Source organism: Zophobas morio, unplaced genomic scaffold (genome assembly GCF_036711695.1).
Source record: "Zophobas morio isolate AGI-343-1 ecotype UQ-CSIRO unplaced genomic scaffold, CSIRO_AGI_Zmor_V1 ptg000028l, whole genome shotgun sequence".
NCBI lineage: Eukaryota > Metazoa > Arthropoda > Insecta > Coleoptera > Tenebrionidae > Zophobas > Zophobas morio.
In genome coordinates this window covers 2,435,419-2,463,207 of record NW_026972133.1, presented here as the reverse complement: position 1 = coordinate 2,463,207, position 27,789 = coordinate 2,435,419, and the positions used below count along the sequence as shown (strand labels likewise).

The following is a 27,789-nucleotide window of genomic DNA, read 5'->3' as shown; positions in this document are numbered from 1 at the left end:
AAAATTCATTAAACAAAAAACTGAATAATGCGAAAAACTTGAAAAAATTAAAAATTGAAGAAACGAAAAATTTTAAAATCAAAAAATTTATAACTTGAAAAAATACGACAAAAAATCGACTACAAATATAACCAAAACAAGGATAAAGAGAGACAAAATTGGAAAAAAACCGACAAAAAAGCAAAAAAAAAGGTGAACAAAGAAAATCGGACCCAAAATACGACAAAAAAAAAATCAACTAAAGCTACAAAAGCCAACAAAAAAACAAAAGAAGACACAATTGAATAAAAATTCAACAAAAGATACCCCAAAAGGCAAAAAAACTTTTTAAAAAGCTACAAAAACTGCACAAAAAACAAAGAAAATTCTAATTAAAAAAGGAAAAAGGTAAAAAACAATTAACAAAAACAGACAAAGTAGGGGAGATAAGTTAAAAAAAACACAAAAAAATGAGTAAAAGGGACAAAAACGGTGAACAAAGAAAATCAAGAGAAAAAAGCCATAAAGAATTGGACAAAAAAAAAACAAAAAAAGCCAAAAAATGTGACAAAAAACTCAACAAAGACGCAAACAAGATTGAAGAAAAATTGTACAAAAATATTAAAACATCGAAAATGTTCAAAAGTTGGGAAATCGAAAAATTGAAACATTTAAACTCCGAAAATTTTAAAAATTTGTCAATTGAAAAAATTAAAAAATTAAACAATTCAAAGGTTGAAAACTGAAAAAATTTAAAAGTTGACAAAAAGATTGTGGAAAACCAAAAAATGCTTTAAAAAAACAGGTAAATAACAAAAGACTACAATGGGGAAAAAAATCGTAAAAAAGCAAAAAAAAGGCGAATAAAGAACACTGGATAAAAAAAAAGTGGAGAAAAAAAATTACAAGGAAAACCATTGGAAAACGCGAAAGGTAAAAGGACCAAAAGCCATAAAAAATGCAACAAAAAAACCGTTATAAATGAAAGATGATAAAAAATGAGACAAAAGATGCGATAAAAAAAGCCCAAAAAAAACGAACAAAAAAAGTGGAAACAAAAAATGTGACAAAAAAAAAGGAAAGAAAAAATTAACAATCAACAGAGAAAGTTAAAAAAAGACTACAAAAGGATATAGAAAACGACAACAAAGTCAACAAAAAAAGCAAAGGAGAAACAAAATTGAAAAAAAAATCAACAAGAAACGACAAAAAACCGAGAACAAAAAAGGTCACATAAAAAAAATTAAGAGCTAAAAAAAAATCGACTAAAAATATGTGTCAAAAAGCGACAAAAGGTCACCCAAGAAAAAGAAAAGAGGACACAAAAAATGAACAAAGAAAATCGGACACAAAATACGGACCCAAGAAAAATCAACCAAAGCCACAAAAAGTCAACAGAGATAAAATTGAAGAAAAATTTAACCCAAGAAAGCGAAAAAGAACTTTAAAAACAGAAAAACTGCACACACTACAAAAAAATACCACCAAAAAAAGCCAAAAACAATAAATAAAAAGACAGTAGAGGAGACAAAAGTTAAAAAAAAGAGACAATAAAGTGGTAAAAAAAAGGTAAACAAAGAAAACTAAATTATAAAAGTACACAAAAAAACCAAGGCCATAAAAAAGGTGAAAACGGAAGAAAATAGATCGAAAAAAAACGAACAAAAAAAAACAAAAAAGGGGGAAACGAAAAATACAACAAAAAATTAGCACAATAAGACAAAAAAAAAACAACTAAAACCACAAAAAAGTCTAGCAAATAAGGGGAGACGAGATTGAAGAAAAATTTAATAAAAAAATTAAGAAGTTGAAAAATTCATTAAACAAAAAACTGAATAATGCAAAAACTTGAAAAAATTCAAAATTGAAGAAACGAAAAATTTTAAAATCAAAAAATTTAAAAGTTGAAAACTGAAAAAATTTAAAATTCGACAAAAAAATTACCCAAAAGATGAAAAAACTAAAAATTGCAAAAAAAAACACCACCAAAAAAAAGTGACAAAATAATTAAAAAAAACAGGTAAATAACGGAAGGGAAAAATGAGAAAAAATCGATAAAAAAAGCAAAAAAAAAGTGAATAAAGCAAACTGAATTATAAAAGTACACAAAAAAAATCAAGGCCATAAAAAAGGTGAAAAGGGAAGAAAAAAGAGAGAAAAAAACGAACAAAAAAATTAAAAAAAAATGGGAAACGAAAAATACGACAAAAAAATAACTAAAACCACAAAAACTTAAAAAGCCACAAAAAAGTCAAGCAAACAAAAAACTGAATAATGCAAAACTTGAAAAAAATTAAAAATTGAAGAAACGAAAAATTTAAAAATCAAAAAATTTACCAAAGCCACAAAAAGTCAACAGAGACAAAATTGAAGAAACATTTAACCAAAGACCCCAGGAAGCGAAAAAGAACTTAAAAAAAAAATCAGAAAAACTGCACAAACTAAAAAAAAATCCCACCTAAAAAAGCATGTCAAAAACAATACACAAAAAGACAGTAGAGGAGACAAAAGTTCAAAAAAAAGACGACAATATGGTGGTAAAAAAAAAGGTAAACAAAGAAAACTAAACAAGCATTTTTTTTTGTTTTTTAATTTTTTTGCGACCTTTTTTGTGCGATCTTTGTTCTCGTTTTTTTTTGCTGTTAAAAGTTGAAAACTGAAAAAATTTTAAATTCGACAAAAAAATTATCCAAAAGGTGAAAAACCTAAACAATACAAAAAAAAAAAAACACCACCAAAAAAATGTGACAAAATAATAAAAAGAAAACAGATAAATAATGGAAGAGAAAAACGGGAAAAAATCTATAAAAAAAGCAACAAAAAAGGTGAATAAAAAACACTAAATAAAAAAAGTGGACAAGAAAAACAATTTATTAGAAAAAACGAAATGTAAAAGGACCAAAAAACATACAAAAAAAACGCTATAAATGACAGTTGATAAAAAAAGGTAAAAAAAATACGACAAAAAACTCAAAAATCGAAAAAAAAAGTGGAAACAAAATACGACGAAAAAAATGACCCCAAAAAAGGGAAAAAAACTAAAATATGTAGCAACAGAAATGCTCCAAAAACTTGAAGAAAAAAATACAAAAGAATATAAAAAACGACAGTAAAAAAGGACGTAAAAAAAAAAAGTAAAAAAAAAACAATGAACGAAAAGAGGCAGACTGGGAGAGACAAAAATTGGTAAAAAATGGGGGTAAAGAAAGGGTGAACAAAGAAAACTAAATTAAAAATTACACAAAATAACCATAAAAAAAGCCAAAAAGGCGACAAAAAATGCAATAAAATATGCCAAAAAATTTAAAAAAGGACACAAAACGATAAAAAAAAAACGTGAAACGATAAATAAGACAACAATCAACAACTAAAATAACAAAAACTTAAAAAATCACCTAAAAAGGTATCAAAAAGTGATAAAAAGCCGACAAAAATTACAAATGTGGGGAGACAAATTCGAGAAAAAAAAATCGATAAAAGGAGGCAAAAACGGTGAACAAAGAAAATTAAAGAGAAAAAAAGACACAAAAAAAAACATAAAAAATGTGACAAAAAAAGTCAAGCAAGATTGAAGAAAAATTCAATAAGAAAATTAGAAAATCGAAAACGTTCAGAAACGAAAAATTAAAAAATCAAATAATTCAAAAAGGTGACAAATAGAAAAATTGGAACATTTAAAACTAAAAACTCGGAAAAATTGAAAAAAAAAAGGGAAAAATCTGTTAATTGAAAAAATTTAAACTTCGACAAAAAATTACTAAATAGGTGAAAAAATTAAAAAATACTTCAAAAAAAGAACTATCGACAAAACAGTAAAAAGAAAACAGGTAAATAATGGAATACAAAAATGAGAAAAAATCAACAAAAAAAAAAGCAAAAAAGTAATTAAAAAAAAAACAAAATTACCAAGAAAGTCCATAAAAAGCCAAAAGGGCGACAAAAATGCGATAAAAAATGCAAAAAAAAAATTAAATAGGACAAAAAACGATCAAAAAAAAAGGTAAAAAAAACGGGAAACGATAAATACAGCAAAAAATTACCCACAAAAATAAGACAAAAACAACTAAAATAACAAAAACTTAAAAAGGTGATAAAAAGCCGACAAGAAATACAAATGTGGGGGAAATAAATTCGAGAAAAAAAAAATCGATAAGAGGCAAAGAAAATTAAAGAGAAAAAAAGACACAAAAAAACATAAAAAATGTGACAAAAAAAGTCAAGCAAATAAGGGGAGACAAGATTGAAGAAAAATTCAATAAGAAAATTAGAAAGTCGAAAACGTTCAGAAACGAAAAATTAAAAAATCAAATAATTCAAAAAGGTGAAAAATAGAAAAATTGCAACATTTAAAACAAAAAACTCGGAAAAATTGAAAAATAATGGGAAAAATCTGTTAATTGAAAAAATTTAAAATTCAACAAAAAATTCCTAAATTGGAAAAATTAAAAAATAGTTCAAAAAAAAACTATCGACAAAATAGTAAAAAGAAAACAGGTAAATAATGGAAGACAAAAATGGGAAAAAATTGACCAATAAAAAGCAAAAAAGTAATTAAAAAAAAACACAAAATTACCAAGAAAGTCCATAAAAACCCAAAAGGACGACAAAAATGTAATAAAAATGCCAAAGAAATTAAAATAGGACAAAAAACGATTAAAAAAAAGGTAAAAAAAAAAAAACGGGAAACTATAAATACGACAAAAAATTACCCACAAAAATAAGACAACACTAAACTAAAATAACAAAAACTTAAAAAGGTGATAAAAAGCCGACAAAAAATACAAATGTGGGGGAGACAAATTCGAGAAAAAAAAAAACATCAAAAATGTGACAAAAAAGTCAAGCAAGGGGAGACAAGATTGAAGAAAATCAAATAATTCAAAAAGGTGAAAAATAGAAATATTGGAACATTTAAAACTAAAAACTCGGAAAAATTGAAAAATAAAAAAGGGAAAAATCTGTTAATTGGAAAAATTTAAAATTCGACAAAAAATTACTAAATGGGTGAAAAAATTAAAAAATACTTAAAAAAAACTATAAAAAAGCGACAAAATAGTAAAAAGAAAACCGGTAAATAATGGAAGACAAAAATGGGAAAAAATCGACAAAAAAAAAACACCTCAAAAATCGGAAAAAAGTCGAAACAACATACGAACAAAATGCTCGAGAAACCTAAAAAATACTACAAAAGGATATAAAAAACAAAAAAGAACAAAAATCGTACAAAAAAAGTCACAAAAAAATTATTAAAAAAAGTGGAAGAAAAAAATAACTGCATGTGTCCAAAACGACAACAATGCACAAAATAAAAAAAAAAAAAGTTAAAAAAAGGGGCTACAGAAAGCCACAAAAAAATGCATTATATTTCTAAACCACAAATAGAGCAATTTGTGCTTTTTTGCCATAAAATGTTACTACTAAAATAATAAATCACCTACCTGAATGTTATATATATCATCTTGCGACACTTCCATATGAGCCACGCTGGATAAGGCTTGGTTCAGATCGGGCAGCGACGAGAGTAAATCAGTAATTTGGCGAATGATGGCACCTGAAGCATCGCCATTAGTAAGAGCATTACACACTAAATCAGCCTTGCTACCGCCGGACACGAAATACACAATTTCCAAACACAACTCGCTGTTACATGCCTGACGAGCACACCGTAATCAACCAAAAAAACATACATCCCCAAAATTTGTAACTCGTATTTCACACCCGACGTCGCAAGGCCGTCCAGCCTGACAAAACTACATAAAAATCCAATTACCGAAGGCCCTCGCCAACGAGCTCGCCGACGTCGACATGGCAACCGGTTCCGAGCTGGCCGCCACCGCCGTGCTTCCTGTGGTAGATCGCCTTAACGAACTGGGGTCAATAAAAACTAAATTAGAACCGTTGGCCAACCGGACCCCCGCCGATCTGCTTGCTTCACGTGATCGTATAGCCCACTGCATATTCTGCGGGGCCAAATTGCTGCGCTGTCCGTGGCCGGTCGTATTGCTGTAACGGCTTCTTTCATAGACAATAATCAGAATAATGAGAACACAAACACAACAATCGGTATAATAAAAACCAAAATAAATAAATAAATGAAAAAATAATGCGAAAAAAGGGACCGACTCCTCTGACTCGCCACCGACAAAGCAAGACTGGATAATTACCTCCGTCTCTCGAGCTGCTCGTCCGTGAGGGTGTAGTCCTCCGTGTCCTGCTCGTCCGTCTCGCCGGCCTCGCTCTCCTCCTCCTCCTGCTGGCTCGACTCGCCGCTCTCGTCTTCCGGGAACAGCAGCATACCTCCTGATGAGTTACACAAAAATGCATACACATGCAATCAATCCAGTGTGGCTCAGAAGGCACCGTGATTAAATTTAACAAAAACGAATTCAAGTGACGATTCCGTGGGCTCCCCAACCACACTGCAGTCTCTCCCACCGTTCACCCAGCCACCCCGAACACGACTTACCTGTGTCTGACCCGGCCGTCGCCCCGGTTTGTACCGACCGCTGAGCCGAAGCCGCGTCCTGGTTACTATGATTATCGTCACTGTCGCTCTCGGTCTCAGCCAGAAGGTCCAACTCCGGGTCGCTCTCCTCCCCTTGAATCCCACGGTTTTCCTGTGGGTAGGGTGCCGCCTCTACGGTTTCGTTTTCGTTCAGCGACGACTGCCGAACCGTAATCGGCAACTCTCGGTCGGCGGGGACGTCCTCGTGCTCGGAGGCGTTGTCGTCGTCGTTATCGATAGCCATGCTTTCGCCGTCGTTCACGTTATTTAGTAAATCTCGAGCGTTGGCGGCGGCGCGGCGTACCGCCTCCGCCAGAAACGGGAATCTGGGCATGGACGAAGACCCACTGGAGCGCGAACTGGAAGGCGCTAGCGGATCCACCAAAAATAGTTCTTCGGAACCGTTTAAAATGTCGCTCACGGAAGTGGCAAGCGAAAATGGCGCAGTCGGTCGAGCTACACCGAGTCGGACCGGAGCCATGATTGCGTCTGCGCTCTCACACAATTCCTCAATCGAGAGTTTAGACAAAGCTTGGAATATCTTCCTACACTTCGTCAACGGTTGATTTTGGTTGCTTAAGCTGCGTCTCTTGGTGGAATTGGGTGCCATTTCTATAGTAAACACGACGAAGATGCGCACCACGGATCTGACGAAACGTCTTGACACCATAGTCGCGTATTGTGATTGTTTCAAATCTGGATTTTTCATCTCTCGGATTAGAGTCTCGAGGAGGACGTCCATGACCATTTGACACTTGACGAGGAAACAAAGCGAGAATTTGTCCAACAACGCGGTGCCAGTTTGTTTCGAGACGTACGGTTGATCGTTGAATTGTGTCTCAGACACGTCTCTAGTCCCCGACATTATCATACTCTGCACCGCCTTCCAGTCACCCAGCAGACACTCCAGAGCCCGCCGACTAAACCTAGGTGGCTCTAAATCGTGCTCGGGCATATCCGTCTCGACTGAAACACAAGAACGCAAAGAAAAATTGCTAGATTGAGAACTATTAGCAACATTCATCTCACTGTCAGACGATGGTGTTTTGTTTCGGGAGTTGGCAGAAGCCGTCCTGGGTCTGGTGTGTCTAAACTGGCGCTGTTCTTGGTTCTGGCGACCCACGGTTTGCACCAGGAACAACAGGATGCTTTCACCGCGCGAATTCGGCAGACAAACCAAATCGGTTTCTTTAACCAGACGCGTGAGAAGCTCGAATCGGACGGTCTGGTTGCCCATGATCAGAGCCTTACACTTGCACTTCTCCCAGCAGTCGCAGTAGGCTGTAGGCGAGGTTCTCTTGAGCTTGCAGTCGTGGCCTTTGTGGCAGACGCGGGCGCATTCGGTGCAGCAACACAGGGTGCCGGTGAGGCCGCAAGTGCGACACTCGAATATGTCCTAGAATACACATTATTTTAAAACTCGCGGCATTCAGGCAAGACTTGGTTACAAGACTCTATTTCTGATTCCGAAATTTTCCCTCCTCACTTATATACAATTTTTAGATGTGACCGTAATTATAATGCATTGAACTTGTCCAGAGGAGGTGGTGTTTTGATTGCTTTGAGAACCCATATACCTGTGACAATTGTTGATTTAAGTCAATTACGGAATGATCTAGATATGATTTGTAGGTTGTAAATGTTTTTTAAATGGTACCTTTTTACACATTTTTGTTGTTTATTTTTGTGGAACTCCATCACTTAATGAGTTGTTAAGGTTTTGTGAATATTTTGAAGATAACTTTAATACAAATGAAAATTTCTTATTACTGGGTGACTTTAACCATTGTTTAAGTATATTATAGTTGGACAACCTAATAAAAATGTTACTTCGCCTAAATAGTGAGCTTTAGGACAAGGAATCCAGGGGGCGTGGGACAAATTTTTCGTCAACGCGCATTTTCACTACAGTTTTAGGTTTATTTTACTCTAAATCAGATGGCGCCATCAAACATTAGCAAAGGCAAACACCCTTCACTCTGCTCTTATACGAGGAGTTATCCATAAATCCATAATTAACATTGTTCCGTAAACAGTAATGTGTATAAACATATGTGTACAAAATATGGAAATATACTTGACATAAAAAATATGAAGCAACGCGTTGTAACGTGATAAGAAAGAATTGAATTTAAATGAATTTGACGCATATTTTTATTTGACTATATCTGAAGACTGACAGAAACTTTCCAAGGGTTTTTAAACTGGTATAATTGTTTAGTTGTACAAGATTAAAGTAAAACAAGATTTTAAGTAAAATTTAGATTCGTGGTGTTACAAAAATATTAACACAAAATGAAAATATATGTTCAAAGTAAATAACAGAATGACATAAACTTTCGGCGTTAAATTACAAATAATTACAAGAGAGAAAAAAACGCATAAAGAACTTAAGAGGCATGTTTGTAATATCGAGTTGTTAAAGGCTGCTTTGAAGACTGTTTGTTTCTATGAAAAACAATTGCTGTTATCGGACACTTTGGTAGATTTTGTGCCAAAAATACGAGATAACTAATTGTTTCTTGAACTAGTTTCCGTAACTTCTAAAATTTAAAAAGGATACGCCGTTCTGCTGTAATAAAATCTAGAATAAGGTCAAAATCACACTAATATTACATCTGATTTTGTTAACCACATGAATATAATTTACATTAAAATAAGTTACAGACATTGTTTGAAATGTTTATTATAGTTCGAAAACAAGATAAAATAAATAAATAAATAAATAAAATGTGCAGTTTATAAACTTCAGAATTTTAGTATAAAAATAATCATGTTTGAAGCTTTATTTTGTTCCATTTTATTGGGTGTATTGGGCCCCTCTCGGGATATAACACCGACATCAGTGCACCGACCCAACGTTCTTCAACCGATGGGATGATTTATTACTTCCGCTATGCTGGCCCTACACACAGCGATTTGGTTTTCGGATTTTCGGCTAGATCTGCACAGTTAACTCTTTGCGCACTGCACACTGACAGAGTATTTTGTTCACGGGAGCATCAAAAATATTACGCCGAAAGCACTTCTTCAAGTATTATTTTTTTTAAGATGTAATATTTGTCAGCGTTTCCAAAATTTTCTTCTTTGCACAGGTCAACTGATTTTTCGTAAACCGCATTTTAAAATTTTTGTTATTGTATTTTTTACTTTTTAATTTTCTAAGGCATGAAAAAATCCCATATAGGTTTCTATGAATTTATTAACGAAATCAACTGATAACTTGCGCGCCATTTTGTGTTAATTAACACCAATAGTGATTATGATAATTTTATAATTATCATTTTAATGAAATTGTGTTCTTCACTTCGCGAACGACAGCAAATAATTTAAAATTACCGCTAGTCAAGCACCTGAAAATCCATCTCTCCCAAATATGTCTTTCTTGACACGATTTGTAATCCGAAGTCTCCCTTCACATGCAATTTTTCTTCGCCTGAGAACTTGTTTGATCTACAGACCAAAGCACACTCAGGCCAATATCGGCTTTAAGCGATTTATCTATAAACCGATATTCGTTAGAGTTGATCTGATACACATCCACTACGAAGAACTAACCCATTTCGACGATTGGACTTTACAACGAATAAGTGAACAAAGTTCTTGAACATTTTAACGATTTAATACATAATGTTCCCGAATGACAAAATTTACATTTCAAATTGTATTATTAAATTACACTCTCCAAAATTTGTCACGAACAATGAAATGACGCAATCTCCAAATTTTACAATAGTAAAATTGCAGTTTCGCCCCGTTTACGGTTAATGCATCCGTGTTTTCACCTTGGACGTCAAGATTTTTGGAAAAAAAAATCAACATTTTCCAATTTATAATGTTATGTATTTAAATTTTAAAAAGTAGAATAGTCCTGATCTTGTGATTTATACCTAAATACGCTATTGGGATTTTTCGGCTTGTCGATTTCTCGATTTTTCAACTTTAAATGTCTCAATTTTTCAATATTTCAATTTTGGGCTTTTCGGATTCCTCCCCATTCCTCAAATTTTATATTTCTCGATTTTTTTATTTTTCGATTTCTCAATCTTACGATGTTTCAATGATACGATTTCTCAATTTTTGTCCTCTTCAATTTTAGGGTTTTTAAATATTTCGATTTTTCAATTTTTCAAATTTTCACGTTTCTAAATTTTCAGTTTGCCGATTTCTAAAGTATTTTTTTTATTTGTCCATTTCTGGATTTCCTAAAATTTCGATTTTTCACATCTTCAATTCCTCAATTTTTCGATTTTTTAAGATTACGATTTTTAAATTTTGCTTTTTTAGATTTTCGATTTCTCAATTTTCCAATTTTTTAATTTCTCAATTTTTTTAATATTGCTTTCAGTTATGAGATTTTTCAATATTTATTTCTCGCCTTTTTCCTTTTTGGATTTTCAATTTATTGTAAACTTTAGATTTTTCAATTCTGGGACTGTTTAATGCTTCGATTTCTCAATTTTTAAACTTTTCGATGTTTTAATATTTCATTTTTTAAAATTCTAGGTTTTCCGATATCTCGAGTTTTCAGTTCTTCTATATTTCAATTTTTCGATTTTTTGAATTTTAATTTTTGATTTTCCAGTTTTTCTTTTTTAAAATTTTTCGATTATTAAATTTTTTAATTTCTCAATTTATCGAATTCAGATGTTTCGTTGTTTTGATTATTCAATTTCTCAATTTTTAACTTTCCCTTTCGGCTTCCGACTCCTCAATTTCTCGATCCTCCGATTTTTCGATTTCTCGAAGTCTTAGTTTTTGAATTTTTCAATGTTTCGATTTTTGTATTTCTCGGTTTTTCGATTTTTTTCTTTTGAGCTTTTCAATTTCTGGATTTTCCAATGTTTCAATGCCCCGATTTTTCAATTTTTCAAATTGAATTGGATTTCTCGATTCTTCAATTTTGCGATATTTTAATTATTCATTGTTTTAAATTTTAGTTTTTTCGATTTCTCGATTTTTTGACTTTTCAGTTCTTCAGTATTTAAATTTTTCAATTTTTCAAATTTTTGCGTTAAATTTTCAGTTTTCTGATTTCTCAATTAATCTATTTTTGATTTTCCCACTTCTCAAAGTTTCGATTTTTCAGTTCTTCAATTCTTCGATTTTTCGACTTCGCTTTATTGGTTTGTCGATTTCTCAATTTTTGGATATTTCTTTCAGTTTTGATATTTTTCAATACTTCGATTCTTTCATTTTTCGACCTCTAGATTTTTCTATTTTTTATTTTTGGATTTTCAGTTTTTTGTTTTTTATTTCAATTTCTCAATTTTTCAACTTTTTCATATTTTAATTTTTAAATTTCTAGATTTTTCAGTTTCTCGAGTTTCCAGTTCTATATTTTAATTTTTTAAATTTACGAATGTTTAAATTTTTTGAGATCTCAATTCATTGAGATTCAGATGTTTCGAAGTTTTGATTATTCAATCTCTCGTTTTATCAATTTTTCCATATTTAAGTTTTCCATTTTTCGATTTTGGCCTACTTCGGTTTCTCAATTTTTTGATTTTTCGACTTCTCGATTTTTGACTCCTCGATTTTTTTTGTCTTTTGATTTTTCGATTTCTCGATGTCTCAATTTTTGAATTTTACAATGTTTCGATTTTTCGATTTGTTGGTTTTTCGATTTTTTGCTTTTCGGTTTCTCAATTTTTCGATGTTTCGATTTTTGATTTATCCGATTTTTCAATTGTCCAATTTTTTAAATTCTCGACTTCTCGATTCGTTGATTTTTCAGTTTTTCGATTATTAAATTTTAGATTTTTATTTTTATTAATTTTTTTTGATTTTTTGATGTTTGGATTTCTCCATTTTTCAGTTTTAGGATATTTTAACTTTTCAATGTTTTAAATTTTAGATTTTTCGATTTTTTAGTTCTTCAATATTTTTTTATTTTTCAAATTTTGACGTTTCTGAATTTTTAGTTTTCGGATTTCTCAATTAATCTATTTTTTTATATTCCCATTTCTCCACTTCCTAAAGTTTCGATTTTTCAGTTCTTCAGTTCTTCAATTTTTCGATTACTCAGGTTTTTGATTTTTGCAATTTTTCGATTTTTTAAGTTTGCGATTTTTAGACTCTGCTTTTTTCACTTTTCTGTTTCCCAATTTTTTAATTTCTTAATTTTTTTTATATTTCGTTCAATTTTGTGATTTTTCAGTTTTTCGATTGCTCAATTTTAACTATTGAATTTTTGAAATTATTAATTTTTTACGATTTTTTGAGTTTTCACTTCTCTATATTTCAATTTTTCAATTTTCGGAATTTTTAAATTTTCGATTGTCCAATTTTTTTTTTATTTTTCGATTTTCAAATTTTTCGATGTTTCGATTTTTGAATTAACCGATTGTTCAATTTCTCGATTTTTAAATTTTAGATTTTCGATTTTTTTATGTTTCGATTTCTCGATTTTACAATTTTCCCATATTTGAATTTTGCAGTGTTTTAAATTTTCGATTTCGAGGATTTACTGTGTTACAGTAGAATAGTCATCAGTCATTACTCATTACTCATCAAGAACGATTATTGCTGTGCGTTAAAATGCCTACATACTGATAAGCACGTACATACAAGACACATTTAAGGCTGTTTTAGTATAATTTTTGCAATTTTAAATTTATTTCTTGATGTCTAAATCGTATATATTTAAATGGTGATGAATATTTTGTGATACAATCTTACGATAAAATGCATTTTAGTTTCAAAAATAATATGTATTTAATGATTTGACTACTGTTAATAAAAAAAATACGTAAGAAGATGTTCATATTGAATTAATTTGGTGTTCATAGTTTGATGATAACCCATAGTTATTCTGGAGGCAAATTAGATGACTTGTTACTTATTAATTAAAGTAGTGGTCGTTTAATTTCGTATACCTTTAAAGTGGACGAAGGGACGCATATTTGACAAAAAAATCGAGGAGACGAAAAATCGAGAAGTCGAAAAATCAAAAAATTGAGAAACCGAAATAGGCCAAAATCGAAAAATCGAAAACTTAAATATGGAAAAATTGATAAAGCGAGGGATTGAATAATCAAAACATCGAAACATCCGAATCTCAATGAATTTAAACATTCGTAAATTTAAAAAATTAAAATATAGAACTGGAAACTCGAGAAACTGAAAAATCTAGAAATTTAAAAATTAAAATATGAAAAAGTTGAAAAATACAGAAATTGAAATAAAAAACAAAAAACTGAAAATCCAAAAATAAAAAATAGAAAAATCTAGAAGTCGAAAAATAAAAGAATCGAAGTATTGAAAAATATCAAACCTGAAAGAAATATCCAAAAATTGAGAAATCGACAAACCATTAAACGAAGTCGAAAAATCGAAGAATTGAAGAACTGAAAAATCGAAACTTTGAGAAGTGGGAAAATCAAAAATAGATTAATTGAGAAATCAGAAAACTGAAAATTTAACGCAAAAATTTGAAAAATTCAAAAATTTAAATACTGAAGAACTGAAAAGTCAAAAAATCGAGAAATCGAAAAAACTAAAATTTAAAACAATGAATAATTAAAATATCGCAAAATTGAAGAATCGAGAAATCCAATTCAATTTGAAAAATTGAAAAATCGGGGCATTGAAAAATTGGAAAATCCAGAAATTGAAAAGCTCAAAAGAAAAAAATCGAAAATCCGAAAAATCCAAAAATCGAAACATCGAAAAATTCAAAAACTGAGACTTCGAGAAATCGAAAAATCGGAGGATCGAGAAATTGAGGAGTCGGAAGCCGAAAAGGAAAGTTAAAAATTGAAAAATTGAGAAATTGAACAATCAAAACAACGAAACATCTGAATTCGATAAATTGAGAAATTAAAAAATTGAATAATCGAAAAATTTAAAAAAAAAACTAGAAAATCAAAAATTAAAATTCAAAAAATCGAAAAATTGAAATATAGAAGAACTGAAAACTCGAGATATCGAAAAACCTAGAATTTTAAAAAATGAAATATTAAAACATCGAAAAGTTTAAAAATTGAGAAATCGAACCATTAAACAGTCCCAGAATTGAAAAATCTAAAGTTTACAATAAATTGAAAATCCAAAAAGGAAAAAAGCGAGAAATCAAAAAAAATCCATCAATTCAAAAATCGAAAAGTCGAAAAATTGAAATATTGAAAAATCTCATAACTGAAAGAAATATTCAAAAAATTGAGAAATTAAAAAATTGGAAAATTGAGAAATCGAAAATCTAAAAAAGCAAAATTGAAAAATCGTAATCTTAAAAAATCGAAAAATTGAAGAATTGAAGATGTGAAAAATCGAAACTTTAGGAAATCCAGAAATGGACAAATAAAAAAAATACTTTAGAAATCGGCAAACTGAAAATTTAGAAACGTGAAAATTTGAAAAATTGAAAAATCGAAATATTTAAAAACCGTAAAATTGAAGAGGACAAAAATTGAGAAATCGTATCATTGAAACATCGAAAGATTGAGAAATCGAAAAATAAATAGAAAGAATAGAGAAATAGAAAATTTAAGGAATGGAGGAATCGGAAAAGCCCAAAATTGAAATATTGAAAAATTGAGACATTTAAAGTTGAAAAATCGAGAAATCGACAAGCCGAAAAATCCCAATAGCGTATTTAGGTATAAATCACAAGATCAGGACTATTCTACTTTTTAAAATTTAAATAACATTATAAATTGGAAAATGCTGATTTTTTTCCAAAAATCTTGACGTCTAAGGTGAAAACCCGACACGGATGCATAAACGGGGTAAACGGGGCGAAACTACAATTTTACTATTGTAAAATTTGGAGATTGCTTCATTTCATTGTTCGTGACAAATTTTGGAGAGTGTAATTTGATAACACAATTTGAAATGTAAATTTTGTCATTCGGGAACATTATGTATTAAATCGTTAAGATGTTCAAGAACTTTGTTCACTTATTCGTTGTAAAGTCCAATGGTCGAAATGGGTTAGTTCTTCGTAGTGGATGTGTATTAGATCAACTCTAACGAATATCGGTTTATAGATAAATCGCTTAAAGCCGATATTGGCCTGAGTGTGCTTTGGTCTGTAGATCAAACAAGTTCTCAGGCGACGAAAAATTGCATGTGAAGGGAGACTTCGGATTACAAATCGTGTCAAGAAAGACATATTTGGGAGAGATGGATTTTCAGGTACTTGACTAGCGGTAATTTTAAATTGTTTGCTGTCGTTCGCGAAGTGAAGAACACAATTTCATTAAAATGATAATTATAAAATTATGATAATCACTATTGGTGTTAATTAACACAAAATGGCGCGCAAGTTATCAGTTGATTTCGTTAATAAATTCATAGAAACCTATATGGGATTTTTTCATGCCTTAGAAAATTAAAAAGTAAAAAATACAATAACAGAAATTTTAAAATGCGGTTTACGAAAAATTAGTTGACCTGTGCAAAGAAGAAAATTTTGGAAACGCTGACAAATATGACATCTTAAAAAAAATAACACTTGAAGAAGTGCTTTCGGCGTAATATTTTTGATGCTCGCGTGAACAAAATACTCTATGTCAGTGTGCAGTGCGCAGAGTTAACTGTGCAGATCTAGCCGAAAATCCGAAAACCAAATCGCTGTGTGTAGGGCCAGCATAACGGAAGTAATAAATCATCCCATCGGTTGAAGAACGTTGGGTCGGTGCACTGATGTCGGTGTTATATCCCGAGAGGGATATAACACCGGAACAGACCATGAAACCATGGAACAGACAAAATAAACCTTCAAACATAATTATTTTTATACTAAAATTCTGAAGTTTATAAACTGCACATTTTATTTATTTATTTATTTATTTATTTTATCTTGTTTTCGAACTATAATAAACATTTCAAACAATGTCTGTAACTTATTTTAATGTAAATTATATTCATGTGGTTAACAAAATCAGATGTAATGTTAGTGTGATTTTGACCTTATTCTAGATTTTATTACAGCAGAACGCCGTATCCTTTTTAAATTTTAGAAGTTACGGAAACTAGTGCAAGAAACAATTAGTTATCTCGTATTTTTGGAACAAAATCTACCAAAATGTCCGATAACAGCAATTGTTTTTCATAGAAACAAACAGTCTTCAAAGCAGCCTTTAACAACTCGATATTACAAACATGTCTCTTAAGTTCTTTGTGCGTTTTTTTCTCTCTTGTAATTATTTGTAATGTTAACGCCGAAAGTTGATGTCATTCTGTTATTTACTTTGAACATATATTTTCATTTTGTGTTAATATTTTTGTAACACCACGAATCTAAATTTTACTTAAAATCTTGTTTTACTTTAATCTTGTAAAACTAAACAATTATACCAGTTTAAAAACCCTTGGAAAGTTTCTGTCAGTCGTCAGATATAGTCAAATAAAAATAAGCGTCAAATTCATTTAAATACAATTCTTTTGTATCACGTTACAACGCGTTGCTTCATATTTTTTATGTCAAGAATATTTTCATATTTTGTACATATATTTTATACACATTACTGTTTGCGGAACAATGTTAATTATGGATTTATGGATAACTCCTCGTATAAGAGCAGAGTGAAGGGTGTTTGCCTTTGCTAATGTTTGATGGCGCCATCTGATTTAGAGTAAAATAAACCTAATACGTTAGCTCACTGTAGTGAAAATGCGCGTTGACGAAAAATTTGTCCCACGCCCCCTGGATTCCTTGTCCTAAAGCTCACTATTTAGGCGAAGTAAAATTTGTATTAGGTTGTCCAACTATAATATACTTAAACAATGCTTCTACTGAACCTATGAAAATGCTGTTTAATACGTACATTATATCACGCTTACAGTATGGTTGCCTAATTTGGTATCCAATCTATTATTGCTATATTAATGTCATCGAATCAGTTAAAAAAAAATTTCTTAAATATTTATGGTTTAAAAAATATGGCACCTACCCTGCTAGAGGATGTGACAATTTGATACTTCAAAGAGAGTTTAATATACCGTCTTTACATGCTAGAAGAGAAGTTAGTGCTGTAATGTTTCTTTTTAAAATCGTCAATTATAAAATTGACTGCAGTGAACTTTTGGCCAAAATCTTCTTTCATGTACCACGTGTAAATAACACTCTTTACCTTGGCATCTATCCACCGCTCGCACAAATATTTTGGTAAAAAGCCCGATTAATGTTATGTGTAGTAATTTTAACAACAAACTGAGAGATTGTGACATTTTTAATATAAATCTAAAAGATCTTAAGTATTTAGCTTAAGTATCTTCGCAAGAGAGTAATTATTAATTATCACTTATGTTTAGAATTATTGTTATCATTATTATTATTATTTTTTTTTTTTTACTTCATCTTATCTTTTTCGTGTATTTTTCTACTTGCTAAGTAACTCTTAATTTAGACTTATTATTCAGGTATCCGGTATATTTATTTGTACTTATTTATTTACTTTTCTTTTTTTGTATTGATAATACATTAGTTTGTGTCAATTGCTCTGTAATAGGTTCATATGAGCTGTTGGGCAATAAACATATTATTATTATTATTATTATCATATTATGATTAAGACTTCTTGAAAACTCACTTGGTTAATATGCTCCGCCCCCGTCCACGTGAAACTGCACGTGTCGTTGCAGCACAGCACGTGCAAAGGCGAATGGTCCGGGTTCGACCCCTTCGGAAAGATCATCTCCTCCCTCTCCTGCGCCGTCCCCAACTTAATAATCTTCTCGAAAATCTCCAACGCCGCTGGGTAGCTCCTCGACGACACCGCCAACATGAACGGCGTCTGTCCTTGCGCATCCCTGTCAACCACCAGTTACAAGTTGCCAACTCTAGAAAATTAACTACTCACTTCGCGCACAGGAGTTCGATCAAATGGGGCTCGAGCGCCGCCGAGTCGTACAGCAGCGCGTGCAGGATCTGCATGGCGTTCGAGCGCCGCTCGGCCGGGTCGACGACGAGGTTCGCCGGGGCGCCGCCCCCGCCGCTGCCGCCCTTGTTGGCGGCGCTGCTGCCCAAGCCCATTAAGCTGTCTTCGTCGCCCGACGTCACGTCGAACGACTCCGGCGGCCAGCTGTGCGTCGGTATCGGCTCCTCTTGGACGAAGCTGTGCTGATCTGCGGAGTTACAATTGTTGAGTGCGCGTTCGGAAGAAGAACGGACAGGTCTACGCATCATATTCACGCATTCCAAGCCTGCATTCGACGCGGTACATTTTGACGTTTCTGTAAATGGTCCCAGAGGCTAAGAGGGTGGGCGGGGCTACGTACACGAGCATGCGCAGGAGCGTGCGGGGACGACATGCGAGCGGGAGTGTGCGTGGGGGCCGATTTCCAGGTTGAGGATTTAGTGTTAGTGGTTGGTGGAATTTATGTTTTCAAGGTTGATCGTTTCAAATGTTTCCCAAAATTTCAAAAATTCCAATATTTATAATAATTATGCAAAATGCATGAAGATGGCGCTAATTACCCAATGACTTTTTGAGGTTAGCAAAATATAAACTTGTCGCTAATGTTGCCGTTGACGTTGGGTTTTCAACCAATCAAATTGCAGTATTGTGCAGTGCTGCCAACTTGAAGGAAAATGCCCTGAAGTAAGGGAGACATTTTTCTGATTGACAGCACTAATTCCACGAAAATCAAATTCTGATAGAGATAATGAGGTCCACTAATTTTAAGCCAATTATTTTCACAATAAGAAAGGTAAAACATGTGTAAAATGGTAAATTTTTGTAGGAAAATATCAATTTTGCAATTAGGCTCCGCCCCTCGGTGTGATAATGAATAAAAAATTCATCACAATTGAGATAGGGCGGGTGGGTGGGGTTTATATTTTGCCTTTTTTCTTAACATATGTGGTCAATCTTTTCAGAACAAGAAACTTAAAACATGTTTAAATTTGTATAAGGAAATATCGATTTTGCAATTACGCTCCGCCCCTCGGTCTGATAACGAATGAAAAATTTATCACGATTGAGATCGAGACGGTTTTTCTTTTAAATCAATATATTTAGTTTTCTTTGTATTACACGATTACTTAAGAACATATTCCACATGGTAATTTCTCGTTGGGAAATAAGGATTTTACAATTAATTAGGCTCCGCCCCTCGGCTTAAGACGAATACAAAAAATAATCAGAATTGCGATAGGGTGGGTGAGTGGGGCTTATATTTTGCTTTTTTTTTTTCTTAATATACATAGCCATCTTTTCACTACAACAAACTTAGACATACTTAAAATGGTACATTTTTACAAAGAAATATGGATTTGTAATTATAGGGCGGAGGCTAATTGCAAAATCCAAATTTCCTTATACAAATTTTCCATTTTAAATATGTTTTAAGTTTCATGTTATGAAAAGAAGTCACACATATTAAAACCAAAAAGGCAAAACGTAAGCCCGCCCACCCGCCCTGTCTCAATTGTGATGATTTTTTTATTCGGCGTGAACCAAGGCGGCGGAGCTTAACTGCAAAATCTTTATTTCTATACAAGAAATTAAAAATATGTTTTTGAGTAGCGTGTTTTTCAAAGAATACTGTGTATAGTAAGAAAAAAAGGCAAAATATGGGGCCCGCCCACCCACCCCATCCTAATTGTGATGATTTTTCTTATTCTTAGAAAGTTGAAACACGTTTAAAATGGTGAATTTTTGTAGGTAAATATGGATTTTGCAATTAGGCTCCGCCCCTCGGTGTGACAATGAATGAAAAATTGATCACAATTGAAATAGGGTGGGCGGGTGGGGCTTATATTTTGTTGTTTTTTTTTTTTTTTTCTTAATATACATAGCCATCTTTTCACCACAACAAACTTAGACATACTTAAAATGGTACATTTTTACAAAGAAATATGGATTTGTAATTATAGGGCGGAGGCTAATTGCAAAATCCAAATTTCCTTATACAAATTTTACAGTTTAAACATGTTTTAAGTTTCATGTTATAAAAAGAAGTTACACATATTAAAACCAAAAAGGCAAAACGTAAGCCCGCCCACCCGCCCTGTCTCAATTGTGATGATTTTTTTTATTCGGCGTGAACCAAGAGGGCGGAGCTTAACTGCAAAATAGTTATTTCTATACAAGAAATTAAAAACATGTTTTTGAGTAGCGTGTTTTTCAAAGAATACTGTGTATAGTAAGAAAAAAAAAAAAGCAAAATATGAGTCCCGCCCACCCACCCCATCCTAATTGTGATGATTTCTCTTATTCTCAGAAAGTTGAAACACGTTTAAAATGGTGAATTTTTTTAGGTAAATATGGATTTTGCAATTAGGCTCCGCCCCTCGGTGTGACAATGAATGAAAAATTGATCACAATTGAGATAGGGTGGGTGGGTGGGGCTTATATTTTTCCTTTTTTTTTTTCTTAATATACATAGCCATCTTTTCACCACAAAAAACTTAAAACATAGTTAAAATGGTACATTTTTACAAGGAAATATGGATTTGTAATTATAGGGCAGAGGCTAATTGCAAAATCCAAATTTCCTTATACAAATTTTCCATTTTAAACATGTTTTAAGTTTCATGTAATGAAAAGAAGTTCCACATATTAAAACCAAAAAGGCAAAACGTAAGCCCGCCCACCCGCCCTGTCTCAATTGTGATGATTTTTTTTTATTCGGCGTGAACCAAGGGGGCGGAGCTTAACTGCAAAATAGTTATTTCTATACAAGAAATTAAAAACATGTTTTTGAGTAGCGCGTTTCTCAAAGAATACTATGTATAATAAGAAAAAAATGCAAAATATGAGGCCCGCCCGCCCACCCCATCCTAATTGTGATGATTTTTCTTATTCTTAGAAAGTTGAAACACGTTTAAAATGGTGAATTTTTGTAGGTAAATATGGATTTTGCAATTAAGCTCCGCCCCTAGGTTTGGCGACCAATGAAAACTGCATTACTACATATTTAGATCAGGACAGGAATGGGTGGGGCTTAACTTTGGGTTTCATTTTTTCTTAATACACATTCTATTCTTTGAATAACAGGATTCTCAAAAAATGTTTTTAATGTCTCATAGAGAAATAAGGATCTTGCAGTTAAGCTCCGCCTTCTTCACTCACGACGAATAAAAAAAATCATCACAATTGAGACAGGGCGGGTGGGCGGGGCTACATTCTGCCTTTTTTTTCTTAATATGTGTAGACTTATTTTGATAACAAGAAACTGAAAACATGTCTAAAATGGTATATTTTTGTAGTAATCAACTTAAATCCGCCACTTGGTTAAAATGGTACGCTTTTGCAAGGAAATATGAATTTTGAAATTAAGGGGAGTAGCCTAAATGCAAAATTGATATTTCCTGACAAAAATTTTCCATTTTAAACATGTTTTAAAGGTCATGTTCTGAAAAGAAGTCTACACAGATTAAAACAAAAAGGAAAAATGTAAGGCCGCCCACCCGCCCAATCTCAAATTGTAAGGATTTTTTTTATTCGGCGTGAGCCAAGGGGGCGGGGCTTAACTGCAAAATACTTATTTTTTTACAAAAAATTATAGACAATTTTGAGTATTGTGTCGTTCAAAGAATACTACGTATATTAAGAAAAAGAGGCAAAATATAAACCCCGCCCACCCACCCTACCTCAATTGTCATGAATTTTTCATTCATTGTTAGACCAAGGGGCGGAGTCTAATTGCAAAATCTATATTTCCTTACAAAAATTTACCATTTTAAACGTGTTTCAAGTTTATAAGAATAAAAAAAATCACCACAATTGAGATAGGGTGGGTGGGCGAGGTTTATGTTTTGCCTTTTTATCTTAACATACAGTATGACCCCGGATTGAGTCCACAAGAGGAAAAAAAAGTGTATCTTCTTTTTTACAAAAAAATGACATAGGAATAACATTTTTTGCTTAATTCAAAACGAATAAATCTGCAATTATAATTTTAATATTATCAGACTGTGTCGTTAAAATCTAAAAAAACTAAAAGTAACGAAGAACTTAAAAATAAGAAAAATTAATTTTAAGAGTACAGACCAGAAATATTGAAGTTTTAATTGCAGATTTATCCGTTTTGAATTAAGCAAAAAATGTTATTCCTATGTCATTTTTTTGTAAAATAGAATAACAGTTTTTTCCTCTTGTGAACTCAATCCGGGGACACTGTACATAGTATTCTTTGAATAACACGATACTAAAAAACATGTTTTTAATTTTTTGTAAAGAAATGAGTATTTTGCAGCCAAGCTCCGCCCCCTTGGTTCACACCGAATAAAAAAAATCACCACAATTGAGATAGGGTGGGTGGGCGGGCTTACATTTTCCCTTTTTGTTTTAAGGTGCGTAGACTTCTTTTAACAACATGAAACTCAAAACATGTTTAAAATAGAAAATTTGTATACGGAAATATCGATTTTTCAATTAGGCTCCGCCCCATAATTGCAAAATACATATATCCTTGCAAAGACAAATCATGTTTTAAGTTTCTTGTCATTAAAATAAGTCTACACATATTAAGAAAAAAAGGCAAAATGTAAGCTCCGCCCACCCGCCCTATCTCAATTGTGATGACTTTTTTTATTCGTCTTGAGCCAAGATGGCGGAGCTTAACTTCAAAATCCTTATTTCTATACGAAAAATTATAAACATGTCTCTGAGTATCGTGTTGTTCAAAGAATACCATGTATATTAAGAAAAAATTAAAGCCAAAGATTAAGCCCCACCCATACCTGCCCTGATCTAAAAAGTAATGAAGTTTTCATTCGTTCCTAGACGTAGGGGCGGAGCCTAATTGCAAAATCCATATTTCCTTACAAAATTTACCATTTTAAACGTGTTTTAAGTTTCCAAGAATAAAAAAAAATCATCACAATTGGGATGGGGTGGGTGGGCGGTGTCTATATTTTGCCTTTTTTTCTTAATATACATAGTATTCTTTAAACAACACGATACTCAAAGACATGTTTTTAATTTCTTGTAAAGAAATAGGTATTTTCCAGTTAAACTTCGTCCTCTTGGTTAACGCGAATAACAAAGGTCATCACAATCGAGACAGGGCGGGTGGGCGGGCTTATATTTTACCTTGTTGTTTTAATAGGTGTAAAATTCTTTTCGCAATATGAAACTTAACCCATATTTCCTTGCAAAAATGTACGATTTTAACCATGTTGTAAGTTTCTTGCGAAAAGATGACCATCTATATTAAGAAAAAAAGGCAAAATATAAGCCCCGCCCACCCGCCCTGTGTCAATTCCGACGAATTTTTTATTCGGCGTGAACCAAGGGGGCGCAGCTTAACTGCAAAATACTTATTTCTTTACAAGAAATTAAAAACATGTTTTTGAGTATCGTGTTGTTCAAAGAATACTATTTATATTAAGAAAAAAAAGCAAAATATTAACCCCGCCCACCCACCCCATCTCTATATTGTGACGATTTTTTAATTCTTAGAGACTTAAAACACGTTTCAAATGGTAAATTTTTGTAAGGAAATATGGATTTTGCAACTAGGCTCCGCCCCTAGGTCTGAGAACGAATGAAAAATTCATCACAATTGAGAATTGAGATCTGGGTGGGGCCTAATCTTTGGCTTTATTTTTTTCTTAAGAGTAGTCGCTACATTTGGCTCTAGTGTTATTGTCAATGTATTTTCAGAACAACTTTCACTAAATAATTACGAGGACATTCATTATTATACATTTTTTAAATTTTGTTGAAATCTTTGCGTCACGTATTTTGAAAAATCAATATTTCAGTTATTAATGGAAATTTTGGAAAGCGGTTTACACCACTGTTTTCAGCTTGCAAAACTTTAAATTTTCGACTTGATTTAGTATATAACCGAGACATTGATTTTTTAAAATACGCTATACAAAAATTAAAAAAAAAAGTATGATCACAAACTGTTTTTAGCACAACTGTCTTTGCATTATATGAAGCTATGGAGAGCTTATATTTAAAATTTCACAACTATAAGTCTGTTAATATTGGACATATTACATTCTGAAAATGTATCGAAAATTCCATGCAGAAAATGTAGCGACTGGCTTTAATATTCCTAGCATTTTTTGAACAACTCGATACTCAAAAACATATTTTTAATTTGTAGTAAAGAAATAAGAATTTTGCAGTTAAGTTCCGCCCTCTTGACTCACGACGAATAAAAAAAATCATCACAATTGAGATGGGGTGGGTGGGCGGGGCTACATTTTGCCTTTTTTCTCTTAATATGTGTAGACTTACCTTGTCAACAAGAAACTGAAAACATGTTTAAATTTTTGTAGTAATTAACTGAAATCTGCCACTTTTCTTCTACAACCCCTTTAAATACGACAAAAGTTGAACATAAAAGTTACTATCAGCGGCAACTTGGCAACAGAGCAGACAATTTTCAGCTCTAAAAACAACGTCAGGGGAACTTCAACGTCAACAGCAAGTTTATAAATCCTACTTTAGTTACCCATGTTATGAAAATTCAACAAATTGATTTTTATTTTAATCAAGTAGCTTGTAACATTGGTTGCATACCCCCAAATATTTAAATCCGCTAAAACTCGACCCAAGCACAAAAAAAATCAAAAATTCAAAATATATTGAGTCTGGAAATCGGTTTCTGCCAAAGCAATTTTGCTCAACTTACCATTTTCTGAGTCCTTGTTCGACGTAGGCGTGCACATGTTGACGACGGCGTGGAAAATATTCCGATTGCCGTCGCACCTCTCACTCAAAATATTCGAAACAGGAGAAGTATTGGACTCTGCGCAAAACAAAAAAAATTAACCTCGCCGACTTAACCTAGCGACGAAACTTACTTAAGTCACCATCGAGCTGCGCAAGCACTTGCCTCACTCCATCGATATCACAACGTAAAATCTTCGGCATGAGCAGCTGCTGCTCCAAAGCGAAAACAACAATCGCCACTTGATTCTTCATGTTAAGACCGGTTCCGGTTAAACCGAACGTGCCGGCCGTTAAACACTTCACAGGCGGCAAATCCAGGCACTGGGGATCACGAATGGCGTCGGCGCAGTCTTTACCCAACGGATAAATCGTGCTGTTTCCATCGCGCAGGATGAGAATGGTTTCCGAACTCTACAGAACAAAAAAAAGAATAAACAATTCACCAATCGATAATCGTGCAACGAACCTCTCCGGCGCAAATCAAGTTAATCAAATGAGGATTCAGCCCCATGAACGACGCCGTGTCGCTGGGGAAAGGATTGTCTTGCTCGATCCGTCCGCTACTCACGTTGTAGACGACGTAGCTCAACTTGGACCCGTTTCGGACGATCGCGTGGATGCCCTGTCCGTCGACGGCGATGGTCAAGATCTGGTTGCCGTTGTCGGAGATCTGAATACGACGCGGAGTCTTCTGGAAACAGTCGGGGACGCGAGAGTTCGACGACGATTTGATCACCTGGAGGTCGTCTTTGCGCATCAGTCTACAGTCTTGGAAAATATCGTCGGCGTCTTTCGCGTCTCTGTCTCTGGAATGTCCACTTGGAAATCGAACGGCGGCGTAGGCGCCGTCTACTTTGAGAACGCGGCCTGCGGGCACGCTCCGCACGTCTTCCACGAAAATCACGTTCCTCAAAGGCCACTCCTCCTCGTCCTTGCGCTGCTCGGAGCCGGGGTCCGAGCCCGACACGGCCATGCGCTTTTGGCGCTCTGCAAGTTAATACGTGAGTTTTGCGCACGCACGCACAGAGTGCGATACTCACTGTGGCTGTTGGTGATGCTTCCCGTGTCGCTGCAGGTGCTCGAAGCCGGCGACGGCGGCGGCGGCATGTCCAACCTGTCGGCGTTCTCCTTGTTCGACGAACTCTTGCTCGTCAAATTCGCTGTAAACAAATCGAAAATCGGTGAACACTTCGTCTCGCTTTTTTTACAAAGTTAGTGGAAAAAAACGTAATCAGAAAGACTAATCGTCAGATCACAGTGAATCACTGGTTAGCATTTATCATCACGAATACAGTAAACTCCGTTTGTTCGTCGTCAAGCTACGTTTCGTGATCGTTGGGCGCAAGCTAGTTTGCCGGCCAAGGACTGAGAAATGTAGCGTCGCGATCCAAAACAAAACATCATCTTAGGAGCTGTTTGATGATTACCAGCATTGCCTATACGTGAAACAAGTAGTGCGGAGAGGGCGTCCCTATCGTGCGACGATGCACCACCTCGGAACGCTTTCGTTGGCCGATGGGCGGCGCCACTAGTCGCTGCGACGACAAAATTGCAACAGAAATAATCATAAAACAACAGTGTTTCTGACCACTCATATCATCATAAACCGGACTTTACTGTACTAAATCTAGAAAATCTCCAAGCCAAAAGTGACTTACATAACCCGCTCGGGCCTGGCACGCTAGCGTCTCTACTTTTATCGGAACTCAAGGTACCGTTTGTTTGCACGTTGATGATCTTGAACGTGCACGTGTCGCTCAAGGTCCACGCGGCATTCTGCAGCTGGCCGACCTTCGGCACGCCGTTGGCGATGGTGAAGCCGATGGCGCCGGCCTGGTACATCGGGCTGTTCTTCATACACACCTGGCTGCCGGTCACGATGTCCGACTGGTTGCTCGACGGCTTCTGCTTACGGCACTTCGTGCGGTACTTCTCCCAGAGGCGCTTGCGCTGCGCGAACGGAAGCACACCCCTGAAATTATCATCATCGTTGAACTGCGACTGCGCCACTTTCGCAGCCCGTAACCATAGACAAACTCAGATAAGACGCGTAGAAACATATGACGAATCTGGAAACATAGCGAATGCGCCGTCTGGACATTGAGTAAATGTAAAAATGAAAACCGCGCATCACGTGGCTCTGTTTATGGAAAGCTGAAGTTGCATGTGGTCCACCATTACTCATTTCTGTGAGATCAACTCCTATGAACGTTGTTTTCTTTATTCTGTGTTGTGGTTTGACTCGTTTCAAGTGTTTATTGGACAATATTTATGCGTTATTCGTTTATTCGATTATACAATAAAATTCCTATTGTTACTAGGAATTAGGTAAGTACTTTAATAATAATGTGGAAAGAAAATTGCGTTTTGTAAAATTTCACCCACTTTCCATCTCTGTATTTAATAGACTATTTATTACACACTGTTGATTTTAACCAATTTTACAGGAACATCGAAAATAATTAAATCAGAGTCACTGGGAGGAGGAAATAATTATAAATTAATATTGGTTTTTGATCTGAAGACTACAAAAGCACAAGTACCTACGTCATTACTTCTAGTTCTTGTTTGGTAAGTGTATAAATAGCTACCTATCTAATATTTTAAAAATTGTTACTTCATTACTTACTTCATTTCAATGAATTTCTGGTATTAATAACATTTTATTGTTGCAGGTTACAAACCCATTCTATAATATTACAGACGTGTGTCAGGAGG

At 33.6% G+C, this 27,789-nt stretch overlaps 1 protein-coding gene across 13 annotated transcripts in view; it reads right to left on the bottom strand.

The window, feature by feature from the left end:
- Window positions 1–27,789, bottom strand: part of LOC135137120 (E3 ubiquitin-protein ligase UBR5) — a 57,933-nt gene that overhangs the window by 22,819 nt on the left and 7,325 nt on the right. For 4 of the 13 annotated variants that reach the window (XM_064066686.1, XM_064066682.1, XM_064066689.1 and 1 more), the window contains exons 7-19: window positions 26,787–27,043; window positions 26,499–26,606; window positions 26,112–26,231; window positions 25,538–26,058; window positions 25,203–25,482; window positions 25,031–25,147; window positions 18,292–18,664; window positions 18,022–18,241; window positions 7,514–7,880; window positions 6,446–7,450; window positions 6,144–6,279; window positions 5,750–5,994; window positions 5,418–5,530 (exon numbers count right to left, since the gene is read on the bottom strand). In XM_064066686.1, the coding sequence (XP_063922756.1) occupies window positions 5,418–5,530; window positions 5,750–5,994; window positions 6,144–6,279; window positions 6,446–7,450; window positions 7,514–7,880; window positions 18,022–18,241; window positions 18,292–18,664; window positions 25,031–25,147; window positions 25,203–25,482; window positions 25,538–26,058; window positions 26,112–26,231; window positions 26,499–26,606; window positions 26,787–27,043 (3,862 nt within the window). Of the gene's footprint in view, window positions 1–5,417; window positions 5,531–5,749; window positions 5,995–6,143; window positions 6,280–6,445; window positions 7,451–7,513; window positions 7,881–18,021; window positions 18,242–18,291; window positions 18,665–25,030; window positions 25,148–25,202; window positions 25,483–25,537; window positions 26,059–26,111; window positions 26,232–26,498; window positions 26,607–26,729; window positions 27,044–27,789 lie in introns of all 13 variants that reach the window. The other 9 variants (XM_064066687.1, XM_064066688.1, XM_064066694.1 and 6 more) reach the window with 7 other exon arrangements.